Raw genomic sequence first — 26,001 nt, 5'->3', positions numbered from 1 at the left:
TTTGATTCAAATGCACAGGGAAGAAGCCTCCTGAAAGTCTTTGTGTTTCAAAAGAAAGGTAGATGTTCATGCAGAAATGCAAGGAGTAGTACTACAGTACTTTATAAAAAGCAGAATAACACCAGAAAAAGAATAAGAAAAAGCACCAATGAAAATATGGACAAAGAGGAAAAAGAGGCCAAGATTGTAAAGAGTTACATTCTGAAGGTTCTGGAGCAGAAAAGAGAGAGTTTATTGCTTCTGAGAAGCATCCCAGTCATCATTTTCCTCGCATGGCAGAAGGAAATAGAAAGATTTTAACTTGTGAAAAGTATCCAGTCCTCACTTTCCTCAGGGCATCCCTGAGCTCCTGGTTCCTCAGGCTGTAGATGAGGGGGTTCAGGGCTGGAGGCACCACCGAGTACAGAACTGACAGGGCCACATCCAGGGATGGGAGGAGATGGAGGGGGGGCTTCAGGTGGGCAAACATAACAGTGCTGAGGAACAGAGAGAGCACGGCCAGGTGAGGGAGGCACATGGAAAAGGCTTTGTGCCGGCCCTGCTCAGAGGGGATCCTCAGCACAGCCCTGAAGATCTGCACATAGGAGAAAACAATGAACACAAAACAGCCAAACACCAAACAGGCACTGACAGTGATGAGCCCAAGTTCCCTGAGGTGGCAGTGTGAGCAGGAGAGCTTGAGGATGTGTGGGATTTCACCCAAGAACTGGCCCAGGGCATTGCCCTGGCCCAGGGGCAGGGAAAATGTATTGGCCGTGTGCAGGAGAGCGTAGAGAAAGGCACTGGCCCAGGCAGCTGCTGCCATGTGGGCACAAGCTCTGCTGCCCAGGAGGGTCCCGTAGTGCAGGGCTTTGCAGATGGACACGTAGCGCTCGTAGCACATGATGGTGAGGAGGAAATCCTCTGCTGAGAGGAAGAAGAGAAAGAAAAACACGTGAGCAGCACATGCTGAGTAGGAGATGTGGCTGGTGCCCCAGAGGGAATTGTGCATGGCCTTGGGGACAGTGGTGCAGATGGAGCCCAGGTCGGTGAGGGCCAGGCTGAGCAGGAAGAAGAACATGGGGCTGTGCAGGTGCTGGCCGCAGGCTCCGGCGCTGATGATGAGGCCGCTGCCCAGGAGGGCAGCCAGGGAGATGCCCAGGAAGAGGCAGAAGTGCAGGAGCTGCAGCTGCCGCGTGTCTGCCAATGCCAGCAGGAGGAAGGGGCTGATGGAGCTGCTGTTGCACATTTTGAGCCTCTGGCCATGGAGTGCTGTTGAAGGAGGAGACAGTGAGGAGTCAGGGGAGACTTTGCTGAGCAATGTCCAAGCCCTTTCTCCTGGCCCTGCCCCCCAGTTTTCCTTTTCTCAGAGCCCTTCCCTCAGCCCCGTGCCTGGAGCTCTGCTGGGATCTGGCCCCGTTGCTGTGACGAGCAGGGGCTGTGCCCATGGACAGCGAGGAGTCAGCTCTGCTCTGCTTCAGCGGGGACATGGGAATGGGGACAGGGGCCGGTCCTGGGGCTGGACTCCATCAGCCCAAAGTGCTCCTGAGGCAGAGGAGCTGGGCAGCATCTCCTGTGCCAGGGCTAAGGAACGGTGACGGCCAAAGGCACTTTGAGAGGGTTTCCTGCTGTGCCCAGGGAGAGCAGAGAGAGCTGTGCAAGGCAAGAGCATTGGCTGTAACTCAGAGAAGGGTGAGGGGAGCTGCTCTGTCGCTCCATCTGTCCCCAGCTGCCCCTCCTGAGATCGAGGGCAGTCACTGTGTTCCCCTGAAAATCAGCCTGGCACAGCTTAGAGCAGAGGGACCCACAGCAGAGCAAAGTGGCTCAGCCTTTCTCAGAGTCTCAGCCCCACTGCTGGCCAAGGACACTCCCGGCCCCAGTGTCCCCTGGAAGGCAGCTCACAGCTGGGATGGCATCCCGAGGGCACAGCGAGGGTCCTGTCCATGGCCCTGCTGGAGGAGAGCCGGCTCATTGCCAGCCTCCCAGCCCGGCGTGCCCAGAGCTCCCGGGGCACAGGGAGCTGGGACACCCCATTGCTGTGCTCAGCCTGCACAGGAGGAGCCCCAGGGCTGGGCCTGAGCCTGCAGCTGGAGCTGCCATTCCCAGAGAGCCCCTGAGCAGCGCCAGGAGCAGCTGAGCAGGGCAAGGAGAGAGAGCCGGGCCCTGAGGAAAAGCCTTTCCCTGCGCAGCGCTGCCCAGCCCCTCCCGGGCAGCACCAGGGCAGGACAGTCGCCCTCAGGCCCCGGGCAGCAGGAACGGGCCCGCGGCCGCAGAGATGCCCTTCATCTCTGGTGCTGCTCTGCCGGCCCAGGAGGGCACCGAGGGCCCCGAGCCCCCGGGCTGAGGGCCCCGAGCCCCCGGGCTGAGGGCTGTGCTGGCTGCGAGGGGACACCGGGGCTGCGCTGCTCAGGGCGGTGTCTGCACTGCAGGGCAGGCCCGGCAGCTGCCACAGCTCCCCTCAGCAGGGCTGCCCTCAGCGCTGCCTCCCTCCCTCCCTGCCCACGGCTCTGCTGCTGGAGCTGTCCCAGCCGGGAGCTGCTCCTGCGGCCCGGGCTCCGTCCCTGCCGCTGCTGCCGGAGCCCAGCCCAGCCCCTGGGCCAGCCCTGCCCGGCAGCCGCTCGGGGCTGCGGGGATTAAAGAGCAGCTCCCCCGGGCCTGGGCACCATGGAAAGGTGATGCTGGCTGGATCTGGAGGCCGCGGAGGTGCAGGCACTTGCTGAGGCTCCCAGGAATCCTCAGTGGGATGGTTTAAGAGCCTCAGCCCCTGCTCCACCTGCACAGCTGAGTTTCCATTCCCACCAAGCTGAGCCTGGGAAAAGTGGGAGCACAAACTGAGGAAAGCAGAGACTCAAGCAGGAATCTCCTGCCCTGAATGTGCTCATGAAAATCCCCTCAGGAATGAGCTGGGCATGAGCTGGAGCTCTGAGCAGCCCTGGCCCCCACAGCAGCCTCTCCACAGCAGCAGGACCTGCCCTGCAGGAGTCACTCCTTGCAGCCACAGCTCCCCTGCACCGCCCACGGGGAGCTGCCAGGCAGGCTGAGAGCTGCCCCTGGCAGGTGGCAGATGCCCTGGCCTGGCAAAGAGCCCTCAGGGCTGCAGGAGCTGCTCTGCAGGACAGCCCTGGGCACCCCTGGCTGCTGCCCACCTTCACAGCCTGCAGCCGGCCCTGGCAGCAGGAGCCGTCCTGCCCTGTCCCTCTGACGGTGCCCAGGGCAGCCCCGCTCTGCAGCACATCCTCCCCCAAGGCAGGAACGGCAGCAGAGCCATCCTCACAGCCATGGCAGCCGTGCCATGGGCCAGCTCTAGAGGATCCCTGCAGTCAGAGACTCACTGTGTCCCACGCTGGGAAGGTTTCTCCAGGAATGAGTTCAGAGCTGCCCTCCCAGCTGCTTTAGCCAGCTCTCTGCTCACTCCTCCCAGGTACCTGCAGGCAGTGCCCTCAGCCCTGCTGGGCTGGCAGAGGAGCTGCTCCTCAGCAGAGCTGCCTCTTTGAAGCTCTCCTTGGTTGCCAGGAGCTTGAGAGTTCCCTCTGTGCCAGGAGCCCAGCCCAGCTCAGCAGCACAGCAGCAGCACAAGGATTTTAATGACCCTCTCGGGCCTTTGGTGTTGTTCACATCAGACTCAGTCCCTCAGAGTGTCTTCAAAAAACTTCCCAAGAACTCAAAGTCAGATTCGAAGTCCAAAGTTTCTTTAACTTTTAATGGGTCCCAGTGAGGGACACGACTCACGTGAAAGTGTCCCCAGGTTCCAGTGAGAGCAGAACTCTGGAGGCAGCGATGGCAGGGGGGGACAAGCAAGGGAAAGGTGTCTCTGGTGCTGAGCAAAGCTGGCTGTGTTCCATGAGTGCAAAGGGCCAAGGCCTGAGCCCCAGCCCCTGGCAAGGCAGATCCTGTCCCTCCCTCAGTGCTCAGGGCTCTTGCCGGGGCACTGGGATGTGGGGATGTGCAGTGCCCAGGGCAGCACCATGGGGCAGCCCCTGCCAGGCTGCTGGGCAGGGACAAGGAGGCCCTGAGGCCCCAGGGCTGCAGGGGTCACTTGTCCCCTCCTGGCCTCAGGGCCAGGGCCAGCAGCCGTGGCCAAAGGGCTGCACAAGTTGGCTCTGTCAGGGCCTTGCAGCTGCTGCCCATCCCTCTGCCCTCTGCAGCCCAGGCTGTCCCACGGTGTCCCTGCCCTGCGCCTCTGTCCCTGCAGGCTGTCCTCATCCCCCCGGCTGCCCCACCTGGCTGGCCCCTTCCTTTGCTGGCAGCTCTGCGTCCTGCCTGCCTCTGCCTGGGCACACAAAGACTTGGGCTGCTCCAGACTCCTTCTGGGGGACGTGTTGCAGCCCAGCCCTGCCTGGGAGGGAAATTCCTTTCTCCTGGTGTCCACTCTGGGCCTCCCCAGCTGCCCTGTCACAAAGGCCCCTTGGTTCTTTGGGGCCAGCAGTGCCACAGTGGCCCCTTGGTTCCATGGAACGCCACAGGGTCACAATGGTCCCCTTGGTGCCACCAGCCCTGCAGGGTCACAACGGCCCCTGGGTTCCACGAGGCCACGCAGGGTCACAGTGGTCTCCAGAGGAAGGGCAGCACCGAGCCCCAGGGTTTCAGGGGCAGATGAGACACAGGCACCAGAGGCCAAGGCCAGCCACATCTTTCTGTCCTGGCAGGTTTGTCTGGGAGCAGCCCTTGGATATTGGGAATTTGGGAGGTGGAATCCCAATTTTGGCCATGGGCACCTTGTTGAGAAGGATGGGTTTATTCCACATGCAAGAAAAGCACAAAGTCCAAGAGTTTTGGAAGAAGATGAGAGGTGGCCACCATGGGCGAGGGCAGCCAGACCTGTCTCTCATGGCAGCTTTTGTCTGGGAGCAATCCTTGGATAGACAGAATTTGGGAGGTAGAATCTCAGTTTTGGCCATGGGAGCCTGGATGGGAAGGACAGTTCTCTTCTTTAGGAAGGAAAGCACGGAGCCCCAGGAGCCCCAGGGCTCCTGAGGCAGCCCCTGCTGCCCCGGGAGGGAATTTGGGGAGGGGGCAGAGGGGGTGCGCAGCCCCCGCCGGGGGATGACCCCGGCCCAGCGCCCTTCGTTCAGCACCGAGCTGGGCTTGGGGCCGCAGGAGGAAGAGGCCGATGGGAAGCAGATCCTGCAGGGGGGACAGGGCTTGGGCTCAGGGCAAGGTCCTGCCCTGCACACCTGGCTCAGGTGTGAGCCTGCCCCGGGAAGGGAGCGGGACATTGCCATCCCCACGGATCAGGGCTGGGAGCAGCGCTGGGAGCACGGACATGGAAATCCTGGGAGCCACTGGGACCGCCCTGGGGGGTGAATGATCCCCCCCAGCACCTTTCCAGGCCGCCCTGCGAGCTGAGAAATGCTCGCTGGGCCTCGGCCTTGGCCAAGAGCCCCCGGGCTCAGCTGCTCTGAGCTCAGGCGCTGCCGGCTCCCGCAGCCCGCCCAGGGCCGCCCTGCCCGTGCCGGGGCTGTGCTGGAATTCTCTGCTGCTGCTGGGCCACTCGGGGGCTCTGGCCCAGCAGGAAAGGTGACCCTGAGCCAGGAGCTTTCCTTGGCCGCAGCAAAGCCTCGGCACGGAAAGACCTTCCCAGCGCTGGGCCCTGGGCCGGGAGGGATTGTGCCACCAGAGCTGTCCCTCCATTTCTTCTGCCAGGCAGCTTTAGCACATGAAAAGTGGAGAAGCCAGAGCTGCCTCTCAGCTTTCCGCAGTCCTGCAGAGCAATCCTGTGTGGGAAGCAGCCTGGGAACAGGGTTGAGGTGCCAGGGCAGGGGAATTGAGAGCCCTTTCCTCCGCCGTGGGCCCAGGCTCTGGCCCTTGCCCTTTGCAATGGCCCTGCAGCTGCCAGAGGGGCCTTTTTGGCTCAGTTGAGAGCAGTCCTGCTGCAAGGCTGTCCTCGAGCTACTTGGGCTGCACATGTGCCCAGGGAATGCTCATTGCTTGCAGTCTCAGGCGCTGTGGGTGTGCAGGTGTAACTACTGCAGGAGGGAACAGCTCTGCTGGGGGCAGTTCTCTTTTTCTTGGTGGTTTTTCTGTTGAAGGAACGTTCCCTGCCAGCTGTGGGCAGAGCTCTGTAGCTGTATGTGCCACTTGTGTGTGGCACTGTGGCTCAGGAGGTGGCCAAGGGGAGCTTGGCCGAGGTGTGGGCAGAGGAATGGCCATCAGGCCAGGCTGGGGGGTCAGCGGCCGGTCAGTTGCGTTGCGTGGCCGCGGCTCTGGAGGCTTGTGTGGGAGCGTGTGCAGGGCTGGAAGGCTGGGGATGCCGCCGCTGTGTCCCAGAGCCGGGAAGGCCGGGGCTGGCCCGGCCCTGGCCCGGCCCCGCCAGCTCTGGCAGCTGCCGGCGGGGACACAAAGGGCAGCTCCGAGCTGCGGCCGCTGCGCTGCGGCCGCACAAAGGCAGCGCCCGCAGAGCTCCAGGGCAAGGGCCTGGCCCTGGCTCGGGGCTGGGCCGGGGCCAGCGGCAGAAAATCAACTTGCAGCTTGGGCCCCGCAGCAGGGAGGAGCAGCAATTGCTGGCTGAGAGAGACTCTTGCCAAGGGCCTGCGGGGCCGGGCCCCAGGGAACGGCTTCCCGCTGCCCGAGGGCAGGCTGAGATGGGATGTGGGGCAGCAATGGTTCCCTGGCAGGGCGCTCAGGGCCTGGCCCAGGCTGGCCCCAGAAGCTGCGGCTGCCCCCGCATCCCTGCAAGTGTCCCAGGCCGGCTCGGCCATTGGGGCTTCCTGCCCAGGAGGGCTGGGCTGGGCTGGGCTGGGGCTGCTGAGGGCGGGATGGGCTCTGCCTGAGACAGCTGAAGGCTGCGCATGATGAGGCCGGGGGGACCCCGTTCCTCAGTGGGTTCTGGGGTATCCCACATTCCTGAAGGGATGTCAGGGTATGTCCCGTTCCTGAGGCAATTTTGGGGTCCCCCCAATGCTTTGGGAGGGGTTTTGAGAGGGGGGCTCTGGTACTTGGAAGGGGGACCTATTGTCCGGGATGCGGGGAGCCCATTTTGGGAAGGATGCTGCTGTTTCTGGCAATGTTGAGAGGTTCTGAATGGGCTGTGGGGCCCTGGCTCTCATTTTGGGACTTGAGGTGAGCCCATGGGCACAGCAAGGCCTGAGGAGAGGTTCCAAGCTCCCATTTGGGATGGAGGGATTGAGCGGGTGCCTGCAATCAACTCAAAGCCAGCCCCAGTGTGTCGATGGCAGCCCCAAATGGCTCGATCTGTCAGCCCCAAGACCCGGCTGTGGGGAGTCAGGAAGCACAGAAGGGGAATTGGTGTCCAGGAGGGGTGGGATGGGATGGGATGGGATGGGATGGGATGGGATGGGATGGGATGGGATGGGATGGGGATGGCATCGTGGGGGTTGGATGAAGTTTAGGAGGGATGGGGTGGTTTGAGCACTTGGAGTGGGGGACTCAAGGGAGGGAAACAGGAGCTGCTTTTGGGGAGGCTCCTGGTGCTTTTTCGCAGTTTTGGGGCCTCTAAGTGGCTTCTGGGAGGTTGCAGTGAATTTTGGGAAGGTGCTGTAAACCCCCCGCAATTTGGGGGGCTGAGGTGAAGTCCCCACATTTTGGGAGGGTGAGGGGATCCCAATTGGGAGGGGGTCCTGCTGCTTTGCACCCCTTCAGTGGGGTGAGAATTGAGGAAGGAATTCGGAAGGAAGGAATTCGGAATTCGGAATTCGGAAGGAAGGAAGGAAGGAATTCGGAAGGAAGGAAGGAATTTGGAAGGAAGGAATTCGGAAGGAAGGAATTCGGAATTCGGAATTCGGAAGGAAGGAAGGAAGGAATTCGGAAGGAAGGAAGGAATTTGGAAGGAAGGAATTCGGAAGGAAGGAATTCAGAAGGAAGGAAGGAAGGAAGGAATTCGGAAGGAAGGAAGGAAGGAATTCGGAAGGAAGGAAGGAAGGAAGGAAGGAAGGAAGGAAGGAAGGAAGGAAGGAAGGAAGGAAGGAAGGAAGGAAGGAAGGAAGGAAGGAAGGAAGGAAGGAAGGAAGGAAGGAAGGAAGGAAGGAAGGAAGGAAGGAAGGAAGGAAGGAAGGAAGGAAGGAAGGAAGGAATTTGGAAGGAAGGTAGTAAGGAAGAAGGAAGGGAAGGAAGAAAAGTAAAATCGAAGAAAGAAAAGAAGAAAGAAGGAAAGAGAGGAACAAGAAATAATAAAAAAGAAAAAAAAGAAAGAAAAAAATTAAAAATGAAGGAAGGAAGCAAGAAAGAGATAATAAAAATGAAAAAAAGAAAAGAAGAAAGGAAGATCAAAAGACATATAAAAAAGAAAATGAAAGTGATTAAAAAAGAAAAGAAAAAGAAAGAAAGCAAGACTAAATAACATGAAACCAACAAGGAAAAAATATTAAAAAAGAAAGAAAAATCATTAAAAAATGTAGGAAGCAAGCAAGCAAAAAGATAATAAAAATGAAAGAAAGGAAGAAAAGAGGAAAGAAAGAAAGTGAAAGAAAAGAAAAATTAACAAGAAAATGAAAAAAGTGAAGAAAATAGAAAAGAAGAAAGAAACAAAGAAATAAACAAAGAAAGCAAGAGTACATAACCTGAAGGCAACAGGAAAATAAAAGAAAAAGAAAAAAAAGAAGAAAGAAAGAAGCAAGGAAGAAAGAAAAAAAGAACAGAAAGACACAAGAAAAAAACAAAAGAAGAACAGAAAGAAAGCCAAAAGAGAAAGAAGGAAGACACAAAGCAACAAAAAAAATTTAAAAGAAAGAAAAAAAGATAAAAGAGTGAAGAATGAAGAAAGTAAGCTAAAAGAAATGAACACGAAAATTTAAAAAGCAAAGGAAAGTAAATGATAAAGGAAAGACTCAATAATGTGAGACCAGGAAGAAAAATGAAAAAAAAAGAAATGAAGAAGAAAGCAGCAAGAAACAATTAAAGAACCAAGAGAAATATTGAAAAATGAAGAAAGAAAGAAAAAAGCAAAAAGGTAATAAAAATGAAAGAAGGAAAGGAAGAAAAAAAGAAAGACTGAAAACATGAAACCAGCAAGAAGATAAATGTTAAGAAAAGTCAAAAAAAGAAGAAAGAAAGAAACAAGGAAGAAAGAAAATGACAGAAAGAAAGACATGAGAAAAAATAAAAGTACAAGAGAACCAAAGAAAGCAGAAGAAGAAAGAAAGATGAAAAACAGAAAGCAACAAAGACAAGAAAAAGAAAAAAGGTAAAAAAATGAAGGAAAGAAAAAAGAAGGAAAGAAAACGAAAAGAAATCAACCAGAAAATTTTAAAAGTGAAGAAAAAGAGAAGAAGAAAGAAAGACTAAGTAATGTGAAACAAAAAAACTTTAAAAAAAAAAAGAGGAAAGAACCAAAAAAGAAAGAGAAAAAGAAAAAAAAGAAAGACACAAGAAAAAATAAAAGAAAGAAGAAAGCAACAAAAAAAATAGGAAAAAGAAAGAAAAAAGAGGAAAGAATGAAGAAAGAAAGCAAGCTAAAAGAAATCCAGGAGAAAATGAAACCCTTGTGCCACTGCGGGACCTTGTGCAGCCAAGGAGAGCATTGTGAGAGTGCGGGGCCATGGAACCAAGGGACCATTGGGACCTTGTGGGGCCTCCTGGACTCAAGGGACCATTGCCACACTGTGGGGCCTCATGGAATGAAGGGTCCATGGTGCCACTGCAGAACCAAGGACACCATGGTTACACTGCGGGGCCATGGAACCAAGGCACCATTGGGACACCCCGTGGCCTCATCCTCTGGAATTCCAACACATCTGAGGGATGGCAGCACCTGCAGGCAGCACGGAAGGATTCTGGGGAGAGCCTTTGATCCCTGCTCCAAAGGAAATCAGAGAAAGAGCTCTCGTCAGATCAAGGCACCTTTTCCTTTTCCTTTTCCTTTTCCTTTTCCTTTTCCTTTTCCTTTTCCTTTTCCTTTTCCTTTTCCTTTTCCTTTCCCTTTCCCTTTCCCTTTTCCTTTCCCTTTTCCTTTTCCTTTTCCTTTTCCGTTTCCTTTTCCTTTCCCTTTCCCTTTTCCTTTTCCTTTCCTGGTGTAAACTGTTGACCTGCCTGTAAGGTGCAGCAAAAGCTTTGCAGGGTTTGGTTCAAGGTCCCCAAGGTGGGAAGAGGGAAGTGTTCGAGTCCCTTCTAAGAGAAGGCTTGGAGTCTTTGTGCCATGACTGCCTGGGATGCATGGAACAAGTGTGTTCTGGCAGACTCTGGGACCTCGAGAGCAATCCCATGCAGGAGCCAGCACTGGCCCTGCACCCTGGTGGGAGCAGCGTGGTGCGGATGGGAAACGGGCAGCTGGGTGTGCAGTGGCAACCTCGAGCCAGGTCCTAGAAGGCCAGGCTTTAGCTTTGAACAGAGCAGCACAAAAAGCAGAATGAATGACCTTGCCTAGAAATCCCTGAAGGACAAAGGGTGACCATATGGACTGATTTGAACTCTGGGTTTGCAATAATACACGCCCAGGGAGCCACATGGAAGGAAAGGGCACAGAGGTCTCCAGTGAGCACAAAAAGAAATCAGTCCCCTACTGCAGAGTGTGCCAAAGCCAAAAGAAGTGGCCCTGCTGCCCTTGTAAAGCCCATGGGTTTGGAGACTCCCCAGGTAATCCAGGGAATCCATTGGCTGACCAAACAGCTCAAGAGGGGGCTGCAAAAGCTCTCCTTGCACTAATACCTAGCAAAAGCTGGAATGTTCTGCAACACAAACCAGATTCCAGTGATCAGGACAGGCAGTCAGCCCCAGCAGCAGCAGCAGCTACGGAAAATCCCAGCAGGTGATTGGTAACCCCGTGTGGGCAGGTAATTGTAGCTCCACAATTCATGTAGAACGGAACTAAAACATCAGGAACCACATGAGGAGATGGAGAATCTGGTGGCCAGTTTACAAAGGCATCTAGTAAGCACCAAAATGGCAAAAAATAATAGATCAGTTGTTGAGAAAGATGGGATTGGTTTTGAAGGAAGAAGGCTGCCTCCAGGGCTCGTTAAATGGGAATCACCAGGTGATTTTGGCCAACTGATTTTGCAGAAGTGCCCAGGCAGAAGGGGCACTGGCACATTTTGGTATTGGTGGATCCTTTTTCTGGAATGGCCAGAAGCTTTCCCATGTGGCACCAAGAAGACAAGGGAAGGCTCAGAAGCTTTGCAGAAATGAATATTTAATAGCACTGGGACTAACTCTTGTAAGCCTTAAAAGGTGCATGGTTCTCAACAGATCATTGGGGCTGGACTCGCCTGTGCATCCTTTCCAACCAGGAGATGCGGTGTGCATCAGAACCTGGAATTCTGGAACAATCCAGCCAAAGTGGAAGGGACCATCTCAAGTCCTCCTGGTAACCTACCCTGCACTCAAGGTAGAAGGAATCCAACTTGGGGTTCATCACATGTAGGTAAAACCAGCGAGCACACATTAAACACAGCAGAAACAAGACTGACTGACACCGTGGAGTTTGGGGTTTTACATAAATCCTATTGTTTTAGGTATTGAATATGATTTTCTAAGGGGATACTATTTATTGGATCTGGATGAAGATGATCAATCATTGTGTATCTATAATAATAATAGAAACGATGTTCCTGACTTCTGGGAAGGGAAATGCAGTTTTCAAAGTCAGTGCAAGATGTTGGCAGATGACAGAATGTAACCCCTGTAACAGCTTGTTTGCCAACACCAACCTCTGCAGAAAATCCAGTGCCATGGGGAGCTTCAGTCAGCAATTTGACAAAAATCTGGGAACACGTGTGGGAAGGAAAGAGCACCCAGGGCACCTGGACAGGGATGGAAGGAGAATATTCCTTACCATGGGCACATCAGAACAATAGTGCTGAGAATTGTAACATTCCAAAGCGGATCTGGAAATTACATCAGGAAATATTGATCAGCTGACAGATTGCACTGATAACCCCTGGGGCTGTCAAATTCCAGCAGTATGGAATGGCCCTCAGACAGGACACTGGGAATGTTTCCAGCCAGTTCAGGGGTGTCTGGGCTGGGCAGGGAGCCCAGGCCTCCCACAGGACCCCTTAGAGGTGGGTATAAAATATCCAGATTTAACAAGGTCAAGGCCAAAGGATCCCAGGACCAAGGAAAAGTGGGATTGCCCTGGGACAGACACTTGAGCTGTTTGGAATGCTGAGGTCCAGCGGCTCCTGGCTGTGGCCCAGGCTCTGAGGCTGGGCTGTGTTTGTAGAAATGATTCTGCCTTTCTCAGGGACACGTGGGCTGAGCCAACAAACAAGGAGCCTTGGAGAGGCACAGAGTGTCAGCAGGACACGGTCAGATCCTTAGGAGCCCCAGGATGGGTGGGAAGGGATGGAATTTGGAGCACACGTTTGCCCCTGGGAGAATCAGGAGCACCATGGACACTGGGGGTATGAACGTTCCGTCCCTCGTGCAAGGAGTCACCACTGGGAACCCGACTGTGGGGAAAGGTTAAAGGGGATGGAACTGGGAAACATCCCAGTGCGGGAACTCCAGCGGGATGGATTTTAGAATCCATCCCTGCTCCGCAAAGATCTGCCTTTAGGAACAGACCAGCCCCACACCATTGGGCTCTGCCAATGGAAACTTCAGTGAATGCAGCTCCTTTGGGGTTTGCTGAAATAAAGGAACAATTGCCAGCCCCAGCTAAAATGACCTTCCAGAGCAGATTGGCTTTAGCCCCATTGCTGCTACATGGACAGGGAGTGTGTGGATTCTTGAACTGAAACAGCAACACTTGTTGTGTGCACATTCCAAATGTGATGCTGGATTGGATGATCAGGTAGAGAGGATAAAATCAGTTGCTGCATCCAGCAGGGAATTAAGGGGAGGGTTAGACTGTAACTGTTTGGATAAAATATTTAGAGGACTTGGATTTTCCCTGACTGATGGCTGGCGTCACTTTTGCAAAGTCTAACTGGGATCACAGCACTACTTGTGCTTATGACACTTGCTTTGAGCTGTGTAAAGAACATGGCTGTGAAAGCAGCTGAGGAACTCGTGGGATGTGAGTAAAGGAGCAGAGTGAGGCTTCTGAAGGCTTGAAGGGAAGAGAAGCTTCACAGCCCTCCAAGGGGGGGAAATTTGCCAGATGAAAAACCGTTTGCACCTGGTGGGTTCATACAATGCTTCTTCTCCAAAAGCCACTGGCCATGGACCCGCCCAAGGCTGATTCTGTAGGCAGCAACCAGCCCAGGTGTGCCAACTTTCACCAGTTCACCGGGCAGTCAGGGCTGGCTTTGGGGTCAGCGACCACCAGGGACCCCCAAAGAGACCCCCAGGGCAGAAGAAGGGATGTGCAAAGGGGTGGGGGAAATCTGCAATGATTTTGGGGCAATGATGATCGTGTGTGTGTTTCTGGTGGGACAATCTGGGAATGTGTCTGTGAAGCACAGTCTGCAAACAGGAACATTCCTGAACTCGGCACACACGGCTTTGGGAGGGGCTCTCCCCTCGTGCATCCGGCCCAATAAAGAATGCTGCTGCTTCGTGCTGCGCTGGTGCTGAGGAGGTTTTGTTTCACTGAAGTTTTGGGAACACCTCTGTGCCTGTGTCACAGACCCACAGAGCAGCTGTGATGTCAGAAAGGGGCTGTGTGACATCACAGAGTTGGCTGCGACATCACAGAGTGGGTTGTGACATCACAGGGTGGCTGTATGACATCATAGAGTCTACTGTGACATCAAGGAGCACCTTTGTGACATCACAGAGTGGTTCTGTGGCATCACAGAGTGGTGCTGTGGCATCACAGATTGGGCTATGACATCACAGGGCAGAGGTCAGATATCATCTAGCAGACTGACATCACAGAGCACTTGTGACATCAGAAAGCAGGTTGTGACATCACAGGGTGCTGGTGTGACATCACAGAGTGGTCGCGTGACATCCCAGAACAGGCTGTGACATCACAGGGTGGCTGTATGACATCAGAGAGTCAGCTGTGACATCACAGAGCAGCTGTGTGATATCACAGAGAGGACTGTGACATCACAGGTGGTGTGACATCACAGAGTGGCTATGACATCACAGGGTTGCTATGTGACATCATAGAGTGAGCTGTGACATCGCAGATAAGGCTGTGATATCACTGGGCAGAGGTCTGACATCATAGAGGAGACTATGAAATCACTGAGTGGTTGAGAATGTCCAACACCAAAGCTTCGAGCCAACAACAGCTCCTGGAGGGGATTCTGCCCCCTCTGCCTGTCCTGGGAGCCCAAGGGCAACGCCCCGGGCACAACAGCCCAGAGTGCTGGAGCACAGTGTCCCTGCGCCAGGCCGTGTTCCCTGGCTGTCCCCTGTCCCTCGGCTGTCCCCTGTCCCTCGGCTCTCTGGGGCCGGGGGTGGCAGCAGCCCTGGGGGAGAACAACCCTGAGCCCCGGCTGGGCCAGTTCCCCCAGTTCCACCCAGAGTGGGGCCCAGGTCACTCCCAGCATGGGCCCTGGGGCTCCCAGTCACCCCCAGTACGATCCCAGTCACTTTCAGTTACACTCAGTATGATCCCAGTCACTCCCAGGATGATCCCACTATGATCCCACCATGGTCCCAGGTGTTCCCATTCACCCGTCTGTGCCCCCCAGATTTCTTCTGCAGCCCCCCCGTCAGAGTGGGGGGTGGGGGCCGAGTGCTGGTGCCCCCCTGCCTGCAGCAGATCCAGCGGTGAGGGGAGTTCAGGGGTCCCTCAGCATTTGGGGTCCCCTGGGATTTGGGGTGAACCCCCCGGGCCCCCCAGGATCTCCCTGAACACGCTGACGCTGCCCGTGCGCAGCGAGAAGGTTCATACCCGGCACGGGGTCCCCAGCTCTGTCACCGGCATCGCCCAGGTACCCCAAAACCTCCCGGGAATCCCCAACACCCCCCCGGGGAACCCCAACCTCTCCTGGGACCCCGAAAATATCCCCGGGACTCTCCAAAAACTCCCCAGGACCGCAAAGCCCCATACAGACCCCCCAAAACCCTCTCAGGACACCAAAATTCCCACGGGACCTCCCAACACCCCCCGGACCCTCTTGAGAAAGTTTATACCTGGCACGGGGTCCCCATCTCCATCACCGGCAGGGACCCCAAAACAGCCTTGGGACACCCAAATATTCCCCTTGTGATCGCCCAAACCCCCACTTTGAGACCCCTGAAAACTCCCCTCGGGAACCCCAAAAAACACCGGGACGCCAAAAACCCCCGGGACCCACAAAACCCCCCCAGGAGCCCCTCGCGAATGTTCAGACCCAGCACGGGGTCCCCATCGCCATCATCGGCACCACCCAGGCACCGCCAAACCCTGCCGGGACCCCCAAACCCCCCCGGGGCTCCGCTGCCGGAATCAACGGGAGTGGTGTTGCCCTTTTAACGGGAGTTACAGTGGGCACCGACTTTACCGGGGCATCTTAAAGCGCCGATGGTAGAGCGAACCCCAACATTTCACCCGGGGGGCACTCTCCCGTTTGCTGCACTCGGGGGAGCCCCGAACGGCGACGGCTCCTGGGCTGAGCCCCGCACTCAGCCGGGGCTGGGGAGGGAACGGGGAGGGCTGGGACGGGCTTTGGGGTGCTGGGCTTAACTGGGGGACCCCACTGGAAGCCCTTTGCCGCTGTCCCACCTGCCCGGATCCCCCCTCTCGCACCCCTTTGCCGCTGTTGCCCCAAAGCTCCGCTGCCCCAGCTCGCTCTGGGGTGACCCAGCCCTTTCCCATCGTGGCCCGGCCCGGCCCCGCTGCCCCGAGAGCTCCCGGGCCGCGGCCGCAGGCACGGAGGAAGGGCAGGAGGAGGAGGAGGCGGGCCAGAGGAGGAGGAAGAGGAGGCACGGGGGGAAGAAGGAGGAGCCGGAGCAGGCGGAGGAGGCTCCAGGTGCGGGCAGCGCTCTCTGGATCCGCAGCCGCTCGGGCCGGGAGCATCGCCCGCCCCGCATCCCGCAGGTACCCGGGGAGGGGGAGCTCGGCCCAAACATGCCGGGCGGTGTTTTTGGAGGGGGGAGGGATATTTGGAGCTCGCAGGGAATCGATTTGGGGCTCGCTGTTTCATGCTGTCTGTCGGGGCGGGCGGCGCGATGTTTGGAGCTTGCGGGGCTCCAAAGGCGAGCCGCAGATGCCCCGGCGGGGGCGGATATCGGGGGGTCCCGGGAGGTGTTTTTGGGGGTGGCGGTGGCGGCAGAGCCCCGGCGGGGGCGGGGGGATGCGGGTCCCCCCGCGGTGGGGGTTGGGCTTCCCGGGCCGGGCCCTCCGAGCTCTGCCGGGGCCCCGTGGGGACGGCGCGGGGCCGGCGGGGGCGGGGGGACACCGGTTTTGGGGAGCCCCGGGAGAGCCGCGGCTTCCCTAAGCGGGACCCCGGAGAGAGGAGAGCCCCAGAAGGCCAAAGCGGGGAGCCCGAGAGGGGGGACCCCTGGGATTGGCGGGACCCCGGCGGGGGGGTCTGGGGGCTGCAGGGGCGGCACGGCCGGGAAAGGGGCTCGGGGGTCCCGGGGCTGGAAAGGGGCTCGGGGGTCCCGGGGCTGGAAAGGGGCTCGGGGGTGCCGGGGCTGGGAAAGGGGCTCGGGGGTCCCGGGGCTGGAAAGGGGCTCGGGGGTGCCGGGGCTGGAAAGGGGCTCGGGGGTCCCGGGCCGGGAAAGGGGCTCGGGGGTGCCGGGGCCGGGAAAGGGGCTCGGGGGTCCCGGGGCTGGGAAAGGGCTGCTCCCAGTATGAGCCCAGTTCCCTCCCCGAGTGGTTCTAGTTTCCTCCTCAGTCCCAGTATGAGCCCAGTCAGTCCCAGTATGATCCTGGTCACTTCCCCTCACTCCCTGCAGAATCCCTGTTACTCCCAGTATGAACCCAGTCACTCCCAGTCACTCCCCATTATGATGCAATTTGCCCCCAGCACAGTCTCAGTTGCTCCCAGTTCTTCCCACTTTTGTCCAGTGTGTTCTCAGTTCTCGCAGTTGCCCCAGGATAGTCCCAGTCACTCCCAGTATGATACCAGTCTCTCCCAGCAGGGCCCCAGTCACTCACAATTGCCCCCAGTTTCCCCCAGCGTGGTCCCAGTTCTCCCCAGCACATTCCCAGTCACACCCAGTGTGGTCCCAGTCACCACCCACATGGTCTCAGACACTCCCAGTATATCCCAGTTGCCCTGACCATTCTCGTGGTCATTCCCAGGCACTCCCAGTTACCTCAGCATGGATCAGTTGCCCCCAGATTTATCCCAGTCACTGCCAGTACATCCCAGTTGTCACCAGCATGCATCCTATCATTCCCAGTTCCTCCCAGTGCATCCCAGTGCATCCCCAGTAGGCTCTCAGCATGGGCCTGGTCGCTCCCAGTAACCCCCACTGACACCCACGCTAATCCCAGCAAGGCCCCAGTCACTCCCAGTATGATGCCAGTGGTCCCCAGGGTGTTCCCAGTTGCTCCCTGTCAATGCCAGCATGAGCCCAGTAGCCTCCAGTATGATCCCCGTGACTCCCTGTCTCTCCCAGTATATCCCAGTCACCCCCAGCATGTTCCCAGTCCCTCTCACTTCTTCCCAGCTGCTTTCAGCACGATTCCAGTTGCTCACAGCCACTCCCAGTCAATCCCAGTATGATTCCAGTCACCCTCAGTATGATGCCAGTCTCACCCAGCATGGACCCACTGTGATACCGGTATGATCCCAGTTGCCCCCAGCATAGTTCCAGTTGTTCCCAGTTCCTCCCAGTGTGATCCCAGTTGCCCCTAGAACAGTCCCAGTCACGCCCAGTTGCCCCCAGCATAGATCCAGTTGCTCCCAGGTGCCCCCAGCATGGTCTCATTTCCCCCCAGCATGATCCCAGCTGTTCCCAGTGTGGTTCCAGTCACCCCCAGTATGGTTACAGACACTCCCAGTATATCCCAGTTGCCTTCAGCATGTTTGTAGTCATTCCCAGGCACTCCCAGTTGCTCCAGTAAGGTTCCAGTTACCGCAGAATGATCCCAGTCTTTCCCAGTTACTTCCAGGGTCCTCCAGCATGATCCCAGTTTCTGTCAGTTGCCCAAAGTGTGGTCCCAGTTGCTCCCAGTATGATGCCAGTTGTGGTCTCAGTCCCCTCAGCATGGTTCCAGTACCTTCCAGTTGATCCCAGTTACTCCCAATGTGTCCACATTTTCCTCCCAGCATGGGCCCAGCAGCTCCCAGTAACCCCCAGTCAGGTTCCATTCACACCCGCTGTAATCCCAGTGGCTCCCAGGATGATCCCAGTAGGACCCATAGTCACTGCCAGTATGGTTCCAGTCACTTCCAGTATGGTCCCAGTATCCCCAAATGTGATCCCAGCTGCTCCCTCTCAATGCCAGTATGATCCCAGTTGTACCCAATCACCCCAGTATGGTAACAGTCACCCCCAGTATGCCCCCAGTCAGTTTCAGGTACTCCCAGTATTATTCCAATCATGCCCAGAGTGCCTCCCTGTCACTCCCAGTGTGGGCCCAGTTGCTCCCAGTATGAATCCAGTCACTCCAAGTTCCTCCAAATACGATCCCATTTGCTCCCAGCATGGTCTCTGTTGCTCCCAGTCACCTCCAGTATGGTTCCAGTCATGTCCAGCACCTTTCCAGTCCCTCCCAGTCTGATTCCAGTATGATCACAGTCCCTCTCAGATACTCCCAGTATGATCCCAGTCAGTTCCAGTAGGATCCCAGTATGACCCCAGCATGGGCACAGCTGCTCCCATTATCTTCCAGTGTGGTTCCAGTTGAACCCAGTTGCCCCAGTTCAGACCCAGTCACTCCCCACATGAGGTTGAGTGCTCCCTGAATTCACAGCCCCCCACCCGTGGGATCATCGCCCCCCATCCCGCAGGTGCCCGGGGAGGGGGAGCTCGGCCCAGATATCCCGGGGGGTTCCCTGGGTTGGGTTTTTTGGGGGGATGTTTGGAGAATGAAGAACTCCAAAGCTGAGCAGAAAATGCCCCTTGTGAGGACATTGGGGGTCCCCAGGAGGTGTTTCTGGGGGTCCCGGTGGCGGTGCCAGCAGAGCCCTGGCAGCGGGCAGGGGGATGTGGGGTACGCCCCGTGGTGGGGGTTGGGTCTGCCCGGGTCAGGCACGGCCACCTCCAGCCCGGAGCCAGGGGGCTGCGGGACCCCTTGGGAGAGCCGGAGGGGGAACCTCGGGAGCCCCAGAGTGGGACGAGCAGAGAGGGGCAGTACCAGGAGCAGGGGAGCCCCGGCAGTCTGGAGGAGCGAACCCCTGTGACCCCCAGGGCCCCAAAGTGGGGAGCCCAGAGAGGGGGGAGCGCCGCCATTCGCGGGACCCTCAACAGCCTGGAGAGGGGCAGGGGGGACTCCTTGGACCCCCTGCACCCCGAAGCAGAGAATAAGGGGAGAAGGGACCTGGGGACCCCATAACCCCCAGCATCCCTAAGTGGGGAGACCAAAGAGGGGAGCTTTTGGATTCCTGGACTCCCAGCAGCCTGGGGAGGGTGGAGACCAAGGAGAGAGGGGGACCCCAGTAAAAGAGGAACCCCCAGCAGCTGGGACAGGGGGAACCCCCGGACACCAAAGGGGAGAGACCAGAGACAGGGAACTCCTGAGAGGCTTTTTCAGAGCAGATTTTTATGGACACACAGTGCCCAGTGACTTCTAGAGATGGACTTGGGCAGAGGGACCTTCAGACTCAACGTGCTCATCCCTTGTTTTCCTCCAAACCAGGATTTCCCATTCCCAACCCTTGGCCAGATGGAGGAGGAGGCTGTGAGGAAGAGGAAGATGCCCCGGGAGCCCCAGGCAGGTGAGGAGGAAGTCAGTGCCCCTTTCCCCTCTCTCCTGCTCCATCTCCCAGCCCAGCATCGCCCCCGGCTGCAGGACAACCCCGCTGCCGACGCCGTCCTGCCGGGGACGGACTGGGGGGATCTCCTTGCCCTTCCCTGTGGCACGGCGGCAAATCCCATCCTCTCCTTGTCCTTCCTCCCCAGACAAGGAGCTGAGCACGGGGCCCAGGGAGGACAAATCCCTGCGGCAGAACCTGGTGGAAGAGGCCGTTTTGAGCGGCTCCACAGCGCTGGAATCCAACGGGGAGGAAAAGCCCCGGAGATCCCGCAGGAGGAGGGGCTGCAAACGCAGCCCAGGGTGCTCTGAGGAGGAAAGACCCACCCTGTGCCGGGAAGGCGGCCGGAGATCCAGGCAGAGGTCAGAGCTGGTGGTTCATGAGCAGCTTCACGATGGGGAGAAGCCCCACACGTGTGGGGAATGTGGGAAGAGCTTCAGGTGGAGCTCCCACCTGATCATCCACCAGCGCATCCACACCGGGGAGAGGCCCTACAAGTGTGGGGAATGTGGGAAGAGCTTTGTCACAATCTCCAACCTACGTATCCACCAGAGGATCCACACCGGGGAGAGGCCCTACGAGTGTTCTGAGTGTGGGAAGAGGTTTCACACCAGCTCCAATCTCCTCCTGCACCAGCAGATTCACATGGATGAGAGGCCCTTCCGCTGCCCCGACTGCAGGGAGGGCTTCAAACAAAACTCCCACCTCGTCACCCACCGGCGCATCCACACCGGGGAGAGGCCCTACGAGTGTCCCCAGTGCGGGAAGAGCTTCTCCAGGAGCTCTCACTTGACCCAACACCAACGGAGGCACCGCTAAGGGAAGCCCTGCGAGTGCCCCGACTGTGGCAAGAGCTTTGTCCTCTGCTCCAACTCCGTCTCCCATCATAGGAGCCACATTTGGCAGAGCCCTGGTGACCCACATTCCCTGTGATCCAGGTTGGGAAGAGCCCTGGCTGGTGCTCTCCACGTTCTCCTGGATCCCCGTAGGCACCTGGGTGAACGCAGGGGCAGGAACATCCATCGGGACTCAGATCAACATTGGAGATCCATTGGGAAGAGCTGATTTTTTACCTTTACACCCTAAAATTTTCATCTGCTCTGTCCAATTGTTTCTTCTGGTGGCTGCGGAGACAAACAATTGACTCTACATGATTCGGTGTGAATCAGGCAGAAGCCATTTTATTGATGACCTACTGTCCCTCATATACAGTTCTTGCTTTCCCTACATGCGATCGTGCATAATTATTATGGGTTCAGGGCTATTTTCACACGCTGCTTTATGCTTTGTGATTGGCTCTTGTCTGTGTGTCACATTGTCTGTCGTGTATGTCACAACTGTCCTTCAGTTTGCCTTTTCTTATCCTTTTCTTCCTTTGCTTGTTCCTCATTCACATCCTCCCCAGTGCTGCTTGTTCCTTTCTCACAACCTCCCCATGGACTCTTCCCCTGTGTAGGTGCTCAAGTCCTTCTGTCTTACGTGCTCTGGTTCCTCTGTTTTATGGCTGGTTCACATTATGTCCATTTTCTAGTAAAAACATGATTTCCACAGTCGAGGCATCAATGGGTCCCACTGAGCTCCATGCCCGCCACAGGCTCCTCATGGACTCCTTGGAGGAGAGAATTGGGGGCCAGGATTGCACAAAGCTCTCAGAGACTCCCAGGCAAAAGCCAAAGCCAAAGTCTTTTGAAAACCCTGCAGTCCCTGGGAGCATTGAGGAGCCCCCAGGGCCATTCCTGACCAAGGCTCCGCAGGGACTCCTTCCAGCAGATCCCTGAGGCCACTGGGATGTGGGGGGATGCTGAGGGCAGGACAAGGGGCTGACAGTGCCCAGCCTTGCTGGGGCTGTGCCAGGAGGCCCCAGGGCCTCAGGACAAGGTGTCTCCTCCCAGCCCTTGGTGGCACAGATGCTGCTGTGCCCCAGGGCACCAAGACTTGGCTTCTCTTTGTCCCCCTGTCATCCCTGCCTCCAGTTCTCTGCTCTGACTGCAGCCTGGGGACACTTTCTCAGTCGTGTCCCTCACTGGGACCCATGAAAACTTCCAGAAACTTTGAAGTTCAATTCTGGCTGGAATTCTTGGGAGGTTTGTGCCAGTCGCTGTCAGGGACTGATGTTCAGGGCCTCAGCAGCAAGGCCCGAGAGGGTCATTGCAGTCCTTGTGCTGTGTGTGTGCTGCTGAGCTGGGCCGGGCTCCTGGCACAGAGGCAGCTCCTGGCAAGCGGCAGCGCTGCAGAGAGACAGCTCTGGCCAGGAGCAGCTCCTGGGCACAGCCCAGCAGGGCTGGGGCACTGCCTGCAGCCAGCCCGGGCACAGCACAGAGGGACACAGGGCTGAAACTCAGCCGGGGCTGGGAAGGGGCTGGGAAGTGACTGCGGGAGAATCACTCCCAGCCCCTGGCACAGGAAGCCTCTGGCTGCAGGACACGGCAGCTGCAGCTCCTGGAGGGATCTCCTAAAGCTGCAGCATCCCCCTGCCTACGGATTCTGTGAGTACAACTCGGAGCATCTCGAGTGCAGGGGAGGTGAAATGCTCATGAGCCTCTGACGGGCTGAGGGTTTCTGATCACTCCCAGAATATTTCCAATACAAGGATTTTGATAGAAATGAGGAAATTTCCTGAGACTTTGTTTTCAGTTTCCTGCCATTGGAGAATGGTGGGGAGGGTGGATAAATATTAAAGGTGTGATGAATTTTGTCAGGTCCCTGGGACATCCAAACTGTTCCTTTCAGTGATCAGCAGGTGCACAGGAGATGCCTCCTGTGCTTTCAGCCACTCCCGTGCCCATGGACAGCACCAGCATCACCTTGGCTGGACCCCTCAGGCTCAGTCTGAGCTGTCCTTTCTCCAAGCTGCAAACAGAACCTGCCCCAGCCAGTGCCCTGCACACAGGCAGGTTTCTGTAGGGCCAAGGAGAGTGCACAGAGATTTGGGGTCTGTGAGTGCTGGCAGGGAGAGATCAGGCAGAGGGAAAAAGCTCCAGGAGGAAAATCCCCAGGAAGCAGAGAGGAGATCAGGGAAGGAGAGAAAACAAAGCCAGCAATGTGTCAGGGAGAGTTTAGAGATCCCCACAGGATCCCCTCCAGTGCAGCCCCTCCCTCTGAAGAAGCCCCCTCCCTCCTGTGCCCCCCAGCCAAGCCTCTGCCCTCAGGGCCGGGGCTCCAAGGCGTGAAGCCCCTCCTGGGCAGGCAGAGCTGCAGCAGAGCCGTGGGGCAGCTCTGCAGCCCTGGGCCCAGTTCCCTCTGCAGAGCACAGGGCTGGGAGCAGCTGCCCGGCCCTGGGGGCTCTGGGAGGGGGCACAGCTGGCTCAGGGTGACGCTGGCCCCAGTGCCCGGCTGTGGGCAGGGCTGTCAGTGCAGCCAGGGCAGCAGCTCAATCTCCCTTCATCCAGTGCCCGCTCTGGGACTCTTGGCTCTCTCCCCGAGGTTTCCTTCCAAGCTGGGAGTTTCCTCCAGGATGCAAACGTGTCCTGGAGCATCTTTGTGTTATCTGAAAGGCCCAGAGAGAGGAGAAAAGCAGAGATGCTACAAGTGTGAAAATGCTGTCGGGTTGGTGAAATGAGCCAGGGGCACGAATGTGGTGCTGAGACCTTGAGAGAGGGACGGACATTTGGGGGTCTGTGGTGGATCCATCTGCTCCCAGCAGCACCTGGTGATCTTTAAGGGAAACATGGGAGGGTGAACATTCTACATTTGAGAGAAGTGAAACTGAGAAAATCTGAGCAGGTCAGAATGACAGAGCACCTCCCCTGAGTCTCCACTCATCATCTTGCCTTGCAAAAGTTGCTCTGTTCTCCCTGAAGGCAGCAGAAATGCTGAGGATTTCTGATACCCAAGAATACCAGGAGAGATATGGGGGGAGTTAGAAAAAAAAACCTCAGAACTCTTAAACACAAAAGGGTGTCTGTGTGTGTTCCAGGGGAGGGTGGATGGGAAATGGCTTTGGTTGTGGTTACAGATCTCCTCTAACTCTTCACTGTGTTTTTCTCCATGGTAGAACCCAATGCCCGGACACAGCCAATGTCCAACAGCAGCTCCATCAGCCCCTTCCTCCTGCTGGCATTGGCAGACACGCGGCAGCTGCAGCTCCTGCACTTCTGCCTCTTCCTGGGCATCTCCCTGGCTGCCCTCCTGGGCAGCGGCCTCATCATCAGCGCCGGAGCCTGCGGCCAGCACCTGCACAGCCCCATGTTCTTCTTCCTGCTCAGCCTGGCCCTCACCGACCTGGGCTCCATCTGCACCACTGTCCCCAAGGCCATGCACAATTCCCTTTTGGGACACCAGAACCACCTCCTAGGCAGGAGGTACTGCACAGCCTCTTTCTCTTTCTCTTTTTCATTTCAGCAGAGTTTTCCCTCCTCACCATCATGTGCTACGAGCGCTACGTGTCCATCTGCAAAGCCCTGCACTACGGGACCCTCCTGGGCAGCAGAGCTTGTGCCCACATGGCAGCAGCTGCCTGGGCCAGTGCCTTTCTCTACGCTCTCATGCACACGGCCAATACATTTTCCCTGCCCCTGGGCCAGGGCAATGCCCTGGGCCAGTTCTTCTGTGAAATCCCACACATCCTCAAGCTCTCCTGCTCCAAATCCCACCTCAGGGAACTTGGGCTCATCACTGTCAGTGCCTGTTTGCTCTTTGGCTGTTTTGTGTTCATTGTTTTCTCCTATGTGCAGATCTTCAGGGCCGTGCTGAGGATCCCCTCTGAGCAGGGCCGGCACAAAGCCTTTTCCACGTGCCTCCCTCACCTGGCCGTGCTCTCTCTGTTCCTCAGCACTGTTATGTTTTCCTACCTGAAGCCCCCCTCCATCTCCTCCCATCCCTGGATGTGGCCCTGTCAGTTCTGTACTTGGTGGTGCCTCCAGCCCTGAACCCCCTCATCTACAGCCTGAGGAACCAGGAGCTCAGGGATGCCCTGAGGAAAGTGAGGACTGGATACTTTTCACAAGTTAAAATCTTTCTATTTCCTTCTGCCATGCGAGGAAAATGATGACTAGGATGCTTCTCAGAAGCAATAATCTCTCTCTTTCCTGCTCCAGAACCTTCAGAATGTAACTTTACAATCCGGGCCTTTTTTTTCCTCTTTGTCCATATTTTCATTGGTGCTTTTTCTTATTCTTTTTCTGGTGTTATTCTGCTTTTTATAAAGTACTGTAGTACTACTCCTTGCATTTCTACATGAACATCTACCTTTCTTTTGAAACACAAAGACTTTCAGGAGGCTTCTTCCCTGTGCATTTGAATCAAAACAAGGGGCTGTCCTGACCTTTGTGTCCAAGGTTTGTTCCTCAGCCCTTCTCTGGCTCTGCAGGGGCAGTGCCTGTGGGCAGAGCTGGAGGGAAGAGACTCCCAGCACAGCAGCACGGCCAGGGACAATGGCCCAGCCTCTTCCCACCTCTGCTCTTCCCAGCTCCACACTCCCTTTCCCAGCCCTTCTGAGGGTGCAAGGCCGGAGTGCTCGGGCAGCTCGGTCACTGTCCTGCTGCGTGTCCGTGCTGTGAGCACAGGCAGGGACAGGCCACGGGCACTGCTGGGACACAGCCGGGCTCCAGCACAGCAGCTCCATCAGCAAAGGGCATCTCCTGGGGGCAGGGCAGGAAGGCTTTGCTCTCCTCCAGAGCTGCTGTCAGGAATGTGCCCCAGGAATGCCCTGGCAAAGCAAACCCCAGTGCCCAGGGGCAGGGGGGAGTGTGCAGGGGGGGCACGCAGCAGTGTCCTGGCACTGCCAGAGCTCCTGGGATGGACCTGAGGGAGCAGCAGAGCAGGGCCTGGGCTGTGCCTTTGTTCCGGGCACAGCCTGGGAAGGTGCCCAGGGCAAGTGTCCCACACCAGCCCCTGCCACCAGCAATCCCAGCACTGGCCTCTGCCCTCCCCTGCAGGAGGTTGTTTGTCCCTGCACGGAGGGACACCAAGTGACCAGGCCAGCAGTCCGTGTTTGCTGTGTCCTGAGGAGCCTTCAGCAGTGCATCGAGTGGGTGTGGGGAGATGAACCCGAGTGAGCACAAACACCATCAGCAGCACTCGGGGCTGGCACAATTCCAGGGGCACAAACTGTGCCCTGAGGCCACTTCACTGCCAGAGTAATGTCCTCTGGGAAAGCACCTGAATTCTTTGCTGGGCTGTGCTGAGAACTGCATGCAGACAAACGTCCAGGGCAGGGAGGCTCCAGGGAAAGTGCTCAGGACAGCCAAGGGCTGCACAGAGAGACACCGGAGTGGTGGGTCTGTGGGGAGAAATCACAGCTGCCTCCCTTGGGAATCGCCCCCAGGACCTGGACAGGCTGTGCTGTGTTCTGGGCACTGACCTGGAACCGAGGGATGTGGAAAGGCCTTTGGTGTCAGGGACGTTGGGAAGGCTGGGCAGGCACTGGCATTTG

General features: G+C 56.9%; 1 protein-coding gene and 1 pseudogene across 2 annotated transcripts; one reads left to right on the top strand and one right to left on the bottom strand.

Annotated features, from left to right (window-relative positions):
* Positions 1–259: 259 nt before the first annotated feature.
* On the bottom strand, positions 260–1,228 carry LOC309583688 (olfactory receptor 14J1-like; the record flags this gene model as incomplete). The annotated part of the gene is made up of 1 exon (XM_082299486.1): positions 260–1,228. One exon carries the CDS (start codon positions 1,226–1,228, stop codon positions 260–262), a length of 969 nt encoding a protein of 322 aa, XP_082155612.1.
* A 22,417-nt stretch (positions 1,229–23,645) lies between these two features.
* On the top strand, positions 23,646–24,615 carry LOC309583687 (olfactory receptor 14J1-like; annotated as a pseudogene). Its single transcript has one exon. The product of its transcript is annotated as an olfactory receptor 14J1-like (transcript).
* The last annotated feature ends 1,386 nt before the right edge of the window (positions 24,616–26,001 follow it).

This window comes from Coloeus monedula (genome assembly GCF_965178545.1).
Source record: "Coloeus monedula genome assembly, chromosome: 32".
Classification (NCBI taxonomy): Eukaryota; Metazoa; Chordata; class Aves; order Passeriformes; family Corvidae; genus Coloeus; species Coloeus monedula.
The sequence above is the reverse complement of the archived record's forward strand: the minus strand, read 5'-3'. Positions and strand labels throughout refer to the sequence as shown.